The sequence below is a fragment of the Carcharodon carcharias genome, chromosome 7 (genome assembly GCF_017639515.1).
Source record: "Carcharodon carcharias isolate sCarCar2 chromosome 7, sCarCar2.pri, whole genome shotgun sequence".
Taxonomy (NCBI): Eukaryota; Metazoa; Chordata; class Chondrichthyes; order Lamniformes; family Lamnidae; genus Carcharodon; species Carcharodon carcharias.
Genome location: NC_054473.1, coordinates 7,664,036 through 7,678,284, shown reverse-complemented (window position 1 = coordinate 7,678,284; position 14,249 = coordinate 7,664,036). Strand labels below are relative to the sequence as shown.

The window sequence follows — 14,249 nt, the reverse complement described above, 5'->3', positions numbered from 1 at the left end:
CTGGGGCAGGGGTGGAGGTGGAATTTAGCAGCTACTTGGTCATAGAAAAAACATCTTGGTTTGGATGCTCAGTTGGGAAATGGATGAGGATGCTGAGATTATGTGAATGATGATGTGGCTGAGCCCCAGTCAGTGGCTGAGGTGAGATGTGGGGGGGGGGGGGGGGGGGGTCAGTGATGAGGATGGAGGTGATGCCTCTTGCCCCAAGTTGCCCTGGAAACAGACATCAGAACTTACCAGGGTGCGTCTTCCGCAGTGCCCGAGGGGTCCTGCAACATCTTTCAGAGACAAAATAGAATTAAATTTTCCCATTGAGGATGGTTAATGGTTTTGTTTAGCTGCAGGAGGAGGGAGGAGGGGGGGGGGGAGGGAAGGGGAGGAGGGGGAGGAGGAGGAGGGGTGAAGTGGAGTGGGGTTGGTGGTGGGGGGCGGCAAATTGGGGAGTCGCACGTCCATCAGCCCAAGGACCCCTTCGGGCGAATGCCGGAGTCGGCTCAGGAGGGAGGGAGGCGGAGCATGCGCAGTGGCTCGGAGTCGGTCGCGAGGCGGTGTGTGTGTGGCGCGCGCGCGCGTGGGGCTGCAGAGCGGACAGCGGGAGAGAGCGAGAGAGAGAGAGAGTGAGAGAGAAGCTTCGGGAACCTTTCCCGGCCGCCAAGTCATTTCACCGCCCCCCCACCCACCCACCCACCCCTTTGCCCGAGAATCGGTTGCCGTTTCCTGTTGGTTGAATTGATGCTTTTCGTGAGGTAAAAAAGTAGGTCGGCGGAGGTGATTTTATTACTTGTGTCGTCTCCTCCTCCCGGTCCCGGTCCCGGGCACCATGGCTCCGACCGGCTCCACCGCCTCTCCCGAGGAGCTCAAACTCCGCATCCAGCGCCTCATCGACTCGCACCGGGTCTTGGTGTTCAGCAAGACTTTCTGTCCGTACTGCAAGAAGGTGAGTCCGGGGCCCCGCGGCCTTTCGAGGGTGGGGGGTGGGGGGTGGGGGGAAGGGGGGAAGGGTTAAAAATACCTTTCCTGGCGCGGGACCCAGAGCGTGGGCTGCAGAGTCAGACCCTCCCGCCCACCCGATTTACCGCCCTTGTGTTTATCTATCATAAAGGCAAAAGGACACTGCCGGAAACGTGAAAGGCAAACAAGAGCTCAAAGCAGGTCTGACCGCATCTGCGGAGAGAAAAGACAGAGTCAACGTTTCCGAGTCCCTGTGACTCTTCCCCAGAACATGTTTATTATGTATTCCTGCCTCTGCTGCTATAATTGGAGTTGCCTATGTAAACATGTCACGCTGCTGTAGCGCGCCCCCCCCGGCTGGAGGGTGTAATTCCATCCTGTTCCCTCTCCCCCCCCACCCCCCCCCCCACCACTGATAACCTTGGCCAAGTGAAGGGCTTCCTATTTCTATAGAGCCTTTCACAAGCTCAGGATGCCCCAAAGCGCTTCACAGCCAACGAAGCGTTATTATTTTTTTTCTTCTGGAAGCGTTGTCACTGTGGGAATGTGGGAGGCACGACTGCCAATTTTGCACAGCAAGATCCCACAAACAAGACCGTGGTGGTGGTCATCACTAACGTGATCTGTTTGGGTGATGTTGGTTGAAGGGTAGGCAGATAGTGGCCCTGGAACACTGGGGAGAACCACCCCTGCGCTTTGAATAGTGGCATCTTTTATGCTCACCTGAGAGAGAGAGAGAGAGAGAGAGCAGGGGGTGGCGGTGATGGTGGGGGGGGGGCGCTTTGTCTCATCTGGAAGACAGTGTAGCACTCGCTCAGCACTGCACTAGGAGTGATAGCTGAGATTGTGTGCTCAGGGTCTCGGAGTAGGACCTCTGACTCCTAGGTGAATGTGGTAGGATGGTAATGTGTTGCATGTAGCAATTGGCAAAATGTTCTAAGTCATTTCCTTGTTTTAATTACTTCAAGAAAAACCCCCTGAAATGTTAATTTGCAGACATGGTAATCTTACTGGAGCAGTGGAGGCAGAGTCATTGAATATTCTTAAGGCTGAGTTAGATTCTTGATTGACAAGGGAGTCAGGTTATCAGGGGTAGACAGGAAAGTAGAGTTGAGACCACTATCCAATCAGTTATGATCTTACTGAATGGCAGACCAGGCTCAGGAGGGCCTGAATGGCCCATTCCTGCTCTTTGTATGTACAACTTTGCACTATCAAACATCCATTATCTTGCCCAAGGATATATCTGTGAATTTAGATTTTTCAGGCTATGTGATTGTGCAGAGCATCACAGCAAAGCTTAACTCTATTCACAAATGCATGAGATAGGCTACTACATATTCAAATGCTTTAAATGCATAAAGGTGAATGTGACAATTTCTCATGATCAAAGCTTGCATCCCTGAATTGGTTCAAGCACACTCCAGGATTTGTATTAACATAATACTGAGGGAAAGAGTGTGCAATTATTCAAAGTGCTGTCTTTGAGATGAGATTTTTAAATTGAAGACTTGTATGTTTGTTCACAATGTACAAGATCTATCTCGTGGTGCTGTTTGAACAGAAGTGTTGCTCCCTCAATGAGCCAACCAAAAGCACAACCAAAACAAATTAACTGGTCACTTATGTCAATCACTGTTTGTAGAATGCAAGCATATCAGCTATTGTATTTGCCTACATATAGAGGTTGCACTTTAGAAGTAATTCACTCAATGCAAGGATCATCTGACATCCTGATGATGTGATAAGCTACAATGTAAATAAAGTTGTTATTTCTGCCTTATCCCCTTTAACTGTTTGCTTTGTGTGTGGCACTTTGCAATATCCTGAGGCTATTCCCTGCTATAGAGTGCAGAATAGATCCACTAAAATAATAATGCCTGAAAAGGTTTGTATTTATATAGAGACTATCACACCCGCTGGATATTTCAAAGCGCTTTGGAGGCATTGACATACTTTTTAAAGTGTAATACTGTTATAATGTAGGAAACGTACTGGCATGTAATGTTTTATTAATGAAACTGCTTGAGAAATTAGCGCGGTCAATTACAAGATTAGAAGAGCTAATCGGGGCACTTGATATTGAGCCAAATTTTAGGAGAGGGTTTCTTCCACACTTCTATCTCTCTTTAACTCTGAAGAAGAGTCATATGGACTTGAAACTTTGACTCTGTTTCTCCCTCCACAGATGCTGCCATACCTGCTGAGTTTTTCCAGATTTTCTGTTTTTGTTTCAGATTTCCAGCATCCGCAGTATTTTGCTTTTATTTGGAAGAGGGTATGTGGGTGGAGAACTTTCAAGTCTAACTGGAGTGCAAACATTTATCAAAACATGAAGGGAGGTGTAAGGTTATGGAATTCCCTCCCAGAAATAGCGGTGGAAATGAATTCATAATATCTTTTAAAATAGGAGGTAAATATTTGCGTAGGTGGGAGTTAAATGGTATAAGGAAAGGGATCAGCTTTCAAAGGAGGTACAGGAATAATCTCTAGTTAATAGTTGCACCCACTTCTGCTGTTGTGAACAGTGCCAACAGAGAAAGTTACCATTGGCAGAAATTCTGGTTCAGTTGCCTTTCTCATGCTGAACCTACAGTGACTGAAATGCCCTTCCACTTTTGGATCAGTGTAGAACAAGTTGAGAATTCCCAGTCTGCCTGTCTCCGCTCATTGGTTAAACTTGCTGAATCATTTGGAGCAGACCCCATTTTAAGCGCTTGTGAAGTGTGGTAAATTGTACTGTATTTATAAAATTAATCTTGGTTCTATAAAATTGGTATAAGTGATTAATTTGGGCATCTTGCTGAAGATCAATTTGCTATGTTCCAAAAACATGAAATCATAAAATTGAATTTAGATTGGTCAGAATCTTTGAGCTTTGCTTATCAAGGTTCAAATCATTTGTAGTCATTGCATGAATAATCATGTCTTAACATGCATGTTCAGTAATGAATGTTCCGAACACTGACCTTTTCGATTATCTTAAGTTTCCTGGTGGTTTTGTTTATCAAGTTTTTACTACTTGACCTTTTCATTTTTCAATGTAATGAATACATTTACTCTTTTCTGGTCAATTATCTTGTGTAAAGACAACTGAGAGAAAATAAACATGGGTTGAGAGAACACTATCGTAAACAAGTGCACCGCAAGTTCCTCCTTTCCCAAAGAAAACCACTGTTTTCATCGCAGAATTGGTTGGCATGAGCAGGGGAGTTCTCCCTGGTCTCTTGACCAGGATGTATCCCTCAATCCACATCACTTAAAAACCAATTATCTTTCCATTATCACATTTTTGTTTGTGAAAGCTTGCTGTGCACAAATTGGCTTGCTGTCACATTTCAACAGTGACTACCTGTCAGAAAAGTATTTTATTGGCTGTAAATAAATGCAAGTCCTTTTCTCTTTCAAGTAGGGTGGAGGGGAATGCAAAGCTAAATATATAACAAACAAGTGTTACTATTTTTCTTTTAAGCTGGGTAAATGTGAAAGGTTAATTTATGCTGTCACTTCACTCACAATGTGGACAAATGTAAGAGTAGTCTGGCTAATAATTGCCTCTATAGCTTAAAGTGTGGAGAAGTAGTACCTTATGAATTCAGTAAGTACACCAACAATCCATTTTCCCTGAATAATGGATGTTAAATTTGCATCAATTTTCAGTTCCAGTTTACTCTGCATTATTGAACTCATTGAAGTGGTAAAAGCTGCGGCCATTTTCCTTTTTTAAACTTTCCCCCTACTTGCATAAAATAATCTCCGTTATTTGGTAGTATACCTGAATGTTTCTGCTATAATGCTTTAATTTTTCTTTCTATGCTGGGTACAGTTTTTTCTTCTCATGCTGAGTACAGTTCCACTGGTTCCGGTAACACACTGCTGCAAATGGCTATCATTTGCATGAATATAAAAGGTATTGTGCTGTTCTACTACAGGAAACATCACAGTCAAAGCAGATCCCATCTACAGGATCCTAGGATAGCAGTTGGTGTTGAAACTACAAACTTTCCTATCTTCCTTTTTTCTCAACCCCTCAAAGAAAAAGTGAAGATTTTAATTGTCTAAGCTTTTCATCTTGCACTCATCAGGGCACTCGCAAGAATACCAATATAAGGTATTGGTCAAGGCATTGCTCTGAGGAATGAATCAGTGAATGGCTGTAGCTTATTTTGTTTAGCTGAAACAGGCGCAATGTATGCACATGCTCTTCCTGTCTGCAAAGAACAGGGCCCTGTGCATTAATATATGTAGCCTCCAGTACACGCAAATGCACCACATTGTGAACCCGACTGACAATCTTAAATTGGTTGTCAGCATAATTCTTAGCACATTGGACACCATTTGCTAAATAATCCTCAATCGTGGGATCACATCTAATGTTGGATACTGTGTTTTGAGTTTTGCAAGCACGGGCTGGTTGGATACGGTCTGTACCCTGCCCAATGAGAACAGTGGCAGGGTCGTGCTGTTTGATACAATCCGCCAGTCTTTGGGACATTTGGCTTATATACCTAGCATCACACTGGCACTGAAATTCATATACCACATTACTTAATTGTGTGATAGGCAGTACAAACAGGAGTGGTATTTGCCACAAACAGGACGCCAAAAAGATGTTCTGCCAATCGCACAAATGAATTTCAGAGCCAATGTGATGCTATGTATTTATGCCATAGGTCCTCAGTGACCAATCAGGTTCAAGCTGCCTGGTTTAAATTTCAAACAGTGCTTGGCAATTAGCTGTCAGTCACCATCAGTGGTGCATCCTCCATGATAACGCCACTTGCCAACCAGTCAGTACTCTCCATGTATAGTATAAATTATGCTTTCCCTTATATTGTCCTGATGAGTGCAAGAGGAAATGATTAGACATCTCTTTTTTTCAGCAGTATTCAAGTTTTATATTACCAAATGACTATTTTAGTTTGTGCTGTTGTCCTGTCAGACAGCCCACACAAAAACTGGTTATCTACCAACACACGCACACAGAGACGCGCGTGCAGGTGCACAGGCACAGACGTGCGCACAGACACACAAAGGCGCTGTGGGCAATAAGCAGAAACAGAATTGTATTCAGCCACAATCTGTAACCTCATGGCCCAGCATATCCCTCTTTACCATTGCCTATCAAACCGGAGGTCAACCCTGGGTCAATGAAAAGTGCAGGAGGGTGTGCTAGAAGCAGCACCAGGCATACCTAGAAATGAGGTGTCAACCTGGCGAAGCTACAGCACAGGACTACTTGCGTGCCAAACAGCATAAGCAGCAAGTGATAGACAGAGCTAAGTGATTCCACAACCAATGGATCAGATCTAACGCAGCAGTCCTGCCACATCCAGTCATGAATTGTGGTGGACAATTAAAACAGCTAACTGGAGGAGGAGGCACCATAAATATCCCCATACACAATGATGGGGGAGCCCTGCAATCAGTGCAAAAGACAAGACTGAAGCATTTGCATTAATCTTCAGCCAGAAGTGTCGAGTGGATGATCCATCACAGCATCCTCCTGAGGTCCCCAGCATCATAGATACCAGTCTTCAGCCAATTCAATTCACTCCCATGAGAGATCAAGAAATGGCTGAAAGGCACTGGATACTGCAAAGGCTATGGGCTCTGACAATACCCCTGTAATAGTGCTGAAGACTTGTGCTCCAGAACTAACTGTGTCCTTAGCCAAGCTGTTCCAGTACAGTTACTGGCATCTACTTGGTAGTATAGAAAACTGCCCAGGTATGATCTGTCCACAAAAAGTAGGATCCAACCCAGCCACTTACTGCCCCATCAGTCTACTCTCGATCATCAGTAAAGTGATGGAAGGGACCGTCGACAGTGCTATCAAGCGGCATTTAATAATAACCTGCCCACTGATGCTCAGTTTGGGTTCTGCCAGAGCCACTTGGCTCCTGACCCCATTATAGTCTTAGTCCAAACGTGGACAAAAGATCTGAACTCTTGAGGTGAGTGACTGCCCTCGACATCAAGAAGCCCTAGTAAAATTGCAGTCGGTGGGAATTGGGGAAAACTTTTCACCGGTTGTAGTCATACCTGGCACAAAGGAAATTGTTGTGGTTTTTGGAGGTCGATCATCTCAGTCCCAGGACATCACTGCCGGGGAGGCAATGGCGTAGTGGTATTGTTGCTGGACTAGTAATCCAGAGACCCATGGTAATGCTTTGGGGACCTGGATTCGAATCCTTCCACGGCAGATGGAATCTGAATTCAATAAAAATCTGGAATTAAAAGTCTAATGCTGATCATGAAACCATTGTCGTTTGTTGTAAAAACCCACCTGGTTCACTAATGTCCTTTAGGGAAGAAAATCTGTCCTTACCTGGTCTGGCCTACATGTGACTCCAGACCCACAGCAAAGTGGCTGACTTAAATGACCTTAAATTGCCCATCTTAAGGATGGGCAACAAATGCTGGCCTAGCCAGTGAAGCCCACATCCCATGAATAAAAATAGTTCCTCAGGGTAGTGTCCTATGCCAAACCTTCTTCTACTGCTTCATCAATGACCATCCTTCCATCCTAATGTCAAAAGTGGGGATGTTCACTGATAATTGCACCATTTGCAATTATTGAAACATTGAAAGCAGTTGATGCCCAAATGCAGCAAGACCTGGACAATATCTAGGCTTGGACTGACAAGGGGCAAGTAATATTTGCGCCACACAAGTGCTGGACAATGACCATCTCCAACAAGAGAGAATCTAATAATCTCCCCATGACATTCAATGGCATTACCATCACTGAATCCCCCACTATCAACATCCTGGGGGTTACCATTGACCAGAAACTCAACTGAACTAGCCATATAAATGCTGTGGATGCAAGAGCAGGTCAGAGGCTAGGAATTCTGCAGAGAGTAACTCATTTCCTGATTCCCCAAAGCCTGTCCATCTACAAGGCACAAGTCAGGAGTGTGATGGAATACTCTCCCCTTGTCTGGATGAGTGCAGCTCCATCAATACTCAAGAAGCTTGGCACTATCCAGGACAAAGCAGCCCACTTGATTGGCACCCTATTCACCACATTCAACATCCACTCACTTCACCACTGATGCAGAGCAGAGTGGCAGCAATGTGTGCCATCTACGAGATGCACTGCAGCAACTAATCAAGGCTCCTTGGAAAGCACCTACAAAACCTGTGACCTCAGCCACTTAGAAGGACATGGGCTGCAGATGCTTGGGAACACCGCCACCTGCAAGTTCCCCTCCGAGCCACTCACCACCCTGACTTGGAAATATATGACCGTTCCTTGACTGTAGCAGGGTCAAAATCCTGGAGCTCCCTCCTTAACAGCACTGTGGGTGTATTTAGACTATAACAGTTCAAGAATGCAGCCCACCACCACCACCTTGAGTCCAATTAGTAATGGGCAATGAAAATGCTGGCCTAGCCAGCGAGGCCCACAACCCTTGAAAGAATGTTAAAAAAGACTCTCTTTCTACTAAATTGCTTACTACCAAACTTTCCTCTTTGCTCCCGTGCTAGCTGATGTTGTAATTAGATCCCCCTCATTGGGCTGATTTTCACTGTTGGTTGAATCCCTGCATGATCTTATCTTCCCCTATCTTTATAAACTCCCCCAGCTGTACACCTCATCTTGAAACAAGATTAAATAAGATTAAATAAGTACTTAAATCTTTTTAACACAGTTAAGAGTCATTAGCATAACCTTTCACAGTTCTTTATTGTCAGTATTTTTGTCGCCATCAGGAGTTAACAGCATAATTAAGGTTTTAATTTAGCCAATCATTCTGAAGTAAACCTGCATCACTCAAACAATTGAATCTAAGGCCCTAGGATCCATTACTGTCCTATAGTGAGTTTTGTTATCTCATCAGGGGAGAAGATTATACACACAGTCTGGCCTTTTGTCTTTGGTCTGGAGTGTGAGTGAATATATTTGTCCAGGGGTCTCAGCCCTGAAAGCTATTACTCCTGGAAAATGTGACTGGCAGGATCGGCTTGGCTGTGGGATGCTGTCCAAGGCCAAATAGGCTTCCTTATTTCTCTGTTTGCATAAACGATTCTTTCATGGTTGAGGTTCTGGAACACTGCTACCGCTTGTGGAAGCATATCCCAGCTGGAGTTCGTACCTTCTGGATGAGGGGATAATGTATAAGCCCAGTGTTTTTCTACATTGATTTGTGGTGCAGAGTACTGTACATTGTAGTGTTCCTCCAAACGTGATGAATGTGGAAATCTTCAGTTCTTGTAGCCCCGGCTTCTTTTCATAATGTGTTGTATTTTGTTTTATATAGGTTAAAGAACTGTTTAGCGCCCTGGACGTTGATATACATGTTGTGGAACTTGATTTACTAGGTAACATTCTTTAAGCTTTTAAGTTTTGTCAGTAAGAGTTTGTTATCCTATTTCATTTCAAGATACTATTTAATATTTAACATGCTGTCACATGTTATCAGTGTATATTTGACCTTCAGTAGAGCTTCAATTTGAAATGGAAAAGTGCAGAGTCATGCAGAGCAAGGGAAAAATATTCAAATTCCAGTCCAAACTTTTGTTTTGCAGATAGCTATTATGACTAAAGTACACAATAAAGAATTAAACTGTATCATATTTATGCCTCCCTTATTCCTTAATTTTATTTCCTCTTGTGAAAGCACTAACAGTGTGTATACTATCCAAGGAGAATGGAAATACTCCAGCATGCCTGAGTGGTTATTTTGTCGGCAGGAAGTAAATTGGTTGTTCCCAAGTGTAGATCTGAAATAACTTAACTAATCTTCTGTCTTTGTCAGGGAATGGTGTATAGCATAGGGCAAAATAATATGGGTAGATTCATTGATACAGCATAGAAGGAGGCTATTTGGCCTATCCACTTCCCTGCTTTTTCACCATTGCCCCACAATATTTTTCCCTTCAAGTATCTATCCAATTCTCTTTGAAAGGGTGGTGGATGGAAATTCAATAGTAACAAGCAGTGCATTCCAGATCACAACTAGCTAAGCTTATTTTTTTTTAAAAATCCTCATTTATATTGGAGTATTTTGACCATTTTTCATCCCTTTTTTAATTTAAAACAAAAATCCTGCCATTTAGAGATGTTGAGTGAGCTACAGAATTCAGAGAACTGAGCTATTGAATGATTATCTTTTGAAGAAGTAGGAGAGACTTGCACATATGACTGAATTTGGTAATTTGTAAAGCAAAGCAAACTTGTTTTAAAGACTGTATATACTGGTGTAGAAGTTGGATTTTGAGACCATGTTTTTAGTCTAAAAGTTAAGAGGTCGACGTTTACATCAGTAATATTATGAATAATGTTGTCGAGGGGCTAATTTTCAACTAAAGCACCTTCCTGGCACATCTAACATGAATCTCAAAAGAATCCGCAAACAATGGAGAAAGCAGCGTCCCTGCCAGCAGTTTATTCTTTTTCTTTCCCACTCTTATCCACCTGAAACGTTAACTCTGTTCATCTCCAAAGATGTTGCCCAAACTGAATATTTCCAGCATTTTTTGTTTTTAAGTATTATATGAAAAATTATTTTTTTAAAGCCAGAAATCAGGGGTCAACTCTTATATGCAATCGACTTTTACACAGGTATATATTACAATTCTAGGACCAGGGGCCTGGTTTAACATATGAAAACTAAATACAAATGGACAATTCAGTTGTATTTTTCTTAATACTTCATCAATGGCAGCTTGTCAAACAGGAGATGGGTTTAGAAAGGCAAAAGTACTTTTTGTGTCATCCGGATGTCCCAGAGCACTTTACAGCTGATTATCTACAGTTAAAAGTATAGTCACTTGAAATATTTTGAAATGTGGCAGATATTTATGCACAGTAAGGCCCCTCAAACAGTGAGGTAAGAGATTCCATGAATAATATTCCATGAGTGGATAATTGGCAGACTAAATGAACTGAGGGTTCTTTCCTGTGATTGTTTAAACAACTTTCAGACCGCACCCTTGATAGCTACATGATGTGTAGAGCAGTGGGATTTTTATCTCTGAAGTTACTTTTGAACGATCAAGATCACCAACCCGAAACCTCAAATTTGAAAACTTAAGAACGGAAGGAATAGGCCATCCGGCCTCTTGTTCCTGCTTGGCCATTCAGTAAGATCATGGCTGATCTGATGTGGCCTTAACTCTGCTTTCCTGCCTATTCCTCCATAACCCTTGATTCCCTTGTCAATCAAAAATCTGTCTTAACTCAGCTTTGAATTCAATGACCCAGTTTCCACTGCTTGCTGGAAAAGAGAGTTCTAAACGCTAGTGACCCTCTGATAGAAGAAATTCCTCCTCATCTCCATCTTAAATGGGAGACCCCTTTAATTTAAACTCTGCCCCACCCAGCTCTAGGTTCCTCCACGAGAGGAAACATCCTCTCAGCATCTACCACTTTCGATCACCTCTCATTCTTCTAAACATCAATGGGTCTCAGCCCAACCTGCTCAACCTTTCTGAATAAGACGAACCCATCATCCCAGGAATTAGCCTAGTGAACCTGCTCTGAATGGCTTCCAACGTAAGTATGTCCCTGCTTAAGTAAGGTGACCAAAACTCTAGTCCAGTTGTGAACCTATGAATCTCTCGAGCCTGCTTTGCTATTCAATAAGAGCATGGCTGACCTGATTGTAACCTCTCGCCTACCCCGATAACCTTTCATCCCCTTGCTTATGAAGAATCTATCTACCTTTGCTTTAAAAATATTCAAAGACTCTGCTTCCACTGCCTTTTGAGGAAGAGAGTTCCAAAGACTCATGACCCTCTGAGGGGAAAAAAAATTCTCCTCATCTCTGTCTTAAATGAGGGACCCCTTTATTTTTAAACAGTGGCCCTTAGTTCTAGATTCTCCCACAAGAGGAAACACCCTCTCCACATTCACCCTGTCAAGACCCCTCAGGATCTTAAAGGTTTCGATTAGGTCGCATCTTACTGTTCTAAATTCCAGTGGATAACCGGTCCAGCCTTTCCTCATAAGACAACCCACCCATTCCCAGTATTAGTCTAGTAGAGCATCTCTGCACAGCTTCTAACACATTTACATCTTTCTTTAAATAAGGAGACCTGCACAGTACTCCAGATGTAGTCTCATCAGTGTCCTGTACAACTGAAGCATAACCTCCCTACATTTGTAGTCCATTTCCCTTGCAATCAGTGATAATGTTCTATTAGTTTTCCTAATTACTTGCTGTATCTGCATACTAGCCTTTTGTGATTCATGTACTAGGACACCCAGATCCCTCTGAATCTCAGGGCTCTACAATCTCTCATCATTTAAATAATATGCTTATTTTTTATTCTTCCTGCCAAAATGGACACCTTCACATTTGGCCACATTATACTTCATTTGCCAGATCTTTGCCCACTCACTTAACCTACCTATGTCCTATTGTAGCCTCCTTATGTCCCCTTCACAGCTTACTTTTCCACCTATCTTTGTGTCATCAGAAAATTTAGCAACCATATCTTCGGCCCCTTCATCCAAGTCATTTGTATAAATTGTAAAAAGTTGAGGCCCCAGCACTGAAGCCTGTGGCACACTACTCGTCACACTCTGTCAACCAGTAAAGGATCCATTTATGCCAACTCTGTTTTCTGTTAGCCAGCCAATCTCCTGTCCATGCCAGAATGCTAACCCCTACACCATGAGCTTTTATTTTCTGTAACTTGTGACGTGGCATCTTATCAAATACCTTCTGGAAATCTAAGTGCAGTGCATCCACCGGCTGCCCGTTATCCACAGCATGTAAGACCATAAGATGTAGGAGCAGAGGTAGGCCATTTGGCCCATCGGGTCTGCTTTGCCATTCAATAAGATCATGGCTGATCTGATAATCCTTAACTCCACTTTCCTGCCTTTTCCCCATAACCCTTGATTCCCTCACTGATTAAAAATCGGCCAATCTCAGCCTTGACACCTTCAAAGAACTCCAATGAATTGGTTAAACATGATTCCCCTTTCATAAAACCTGATTGCCTTGAGTTTTTCTAAGTGACCTGCTATAACATCTTTAATAATAGCTTCTAACATTTTCCCTATAACAGATGTTAAGCTAACTGGCTTTCAGTCTCCTCACTTTTTGAATATAGAGTTACATTTGATATTTTCCAATCTAATGGAACCTTTCCTGAATCTAGGAAATTTTGGAAAATTAAAACCAATGCATCAACTACCTCACTAGCCACTTCTTTTTAATGACCTAGGATGAAGTCTATCAGGACCTTGGGACTTGTCCCCCGGCAGCTCCAACAGTTTGCTCAATACCACTTTCCTGGTGATTCCACTAGTGTGGCCTCATCAATACCCTGTACAGTTTTAGCAAGACTCCCCTACTTCTTTACTCCATCCTCCTTGCAATAAAGGCCAAGAGTCTGTTTGGCTTCCTAATTCTTGCTGTACTTGCATGCTAACTTTTTGTGACTCGTGTACAGGAACAACCAAATCCCCCTGTACTGTGGCATTCTGCAGTCTCTCTCAATTTAAATAATATTCTATTTTTCTATTCTTCCTACCAAAGTGGGCAACCTAACAGTTTCCCACATTTACTGAAGTTTTTCCCACTCACTTAACCTATCTATATCCCTTTGTAAACTTTGTATCCTCCTCACAACTTGTTTTCATAGAATATGCCGGCTCTTTGAAAGGGTTCTCTAACGTAGCCCCATGCTGAGATGTTTTTCCCCCATATCCCTGAAAACTATTCCTCTAATTAAATGTTCAATGCTGTTTTTGAATTGCTTCTACCACCCTTTCAGGTCGTGCCTTCCAGATCTTAACCCTCTGCATTGAAATGTTTCCCACCCAGTTCTCTTACCAGTTACTTTAAATCATAATCTCTGGTTACTGACCTGTTGGTTAAAGGAAACAGTTTCCTTCCTTTGTTCCTATGTCAAAACCTCTCAATTCCTGAATATCTATATGTCCCTCTCTGCTCCAACAACAACAGTTCCAGGTTTTCCAATCCTTCTACGTAACTGAAGTCACTCATTAAAATCACTTCACAATTACTCTCATTAAATTGTATCTGTTATGTCTACCTATTTCACCAGCCTGTGTCCTCGCTCTTTCTCAGACAGTTTGGACTGCATCAGCAATTGCCATATATATGATTCAGCACAGAGAAGCCCACACCTACAAGTCCTTTCTTGTTTGGTGCAGGTCAGTTTATATGATGCTTTATCCATTCCTCCTTTACTAGCATTCCAAAGCAGTCTCCGGCCACTTTTTAAAGTCAGGTGCTAATCAAGTTAGGGCATTTGAGTAGGCTGCACTTTATCAACACACCAGTCTTGTGTATTACAAATTAACATTA

At 42.8% G+C, this 14,249-nt stretch overlaps 1 protein-coding gene across 1 annotated transcript in view; it reads left to right on the top strand.

The window, feature by feature from the left end:
- Positions 1-648: 648 nt before the first annotated feature.
- Positions 649-14,249, top strand: part of txnrd3 (thioredoxin reductase 3) — a 52,078-nt gene continuing 38,477 nt past the window's right edge. The window contains exons 1-2 of the mRNA XM_041191249.1: positions 649-937; positions 9,222-9,282. Of these exons, the coding sequence (XP_041047183.1) occupies positions 821-937; positions 9,222-9,282 (178 nt within the window). The 5' untranslated portion in view covers positions 649-820. The remainder of the gene's footprint in view (positions 938-9,221; positions 9,283-14,249) is intronic.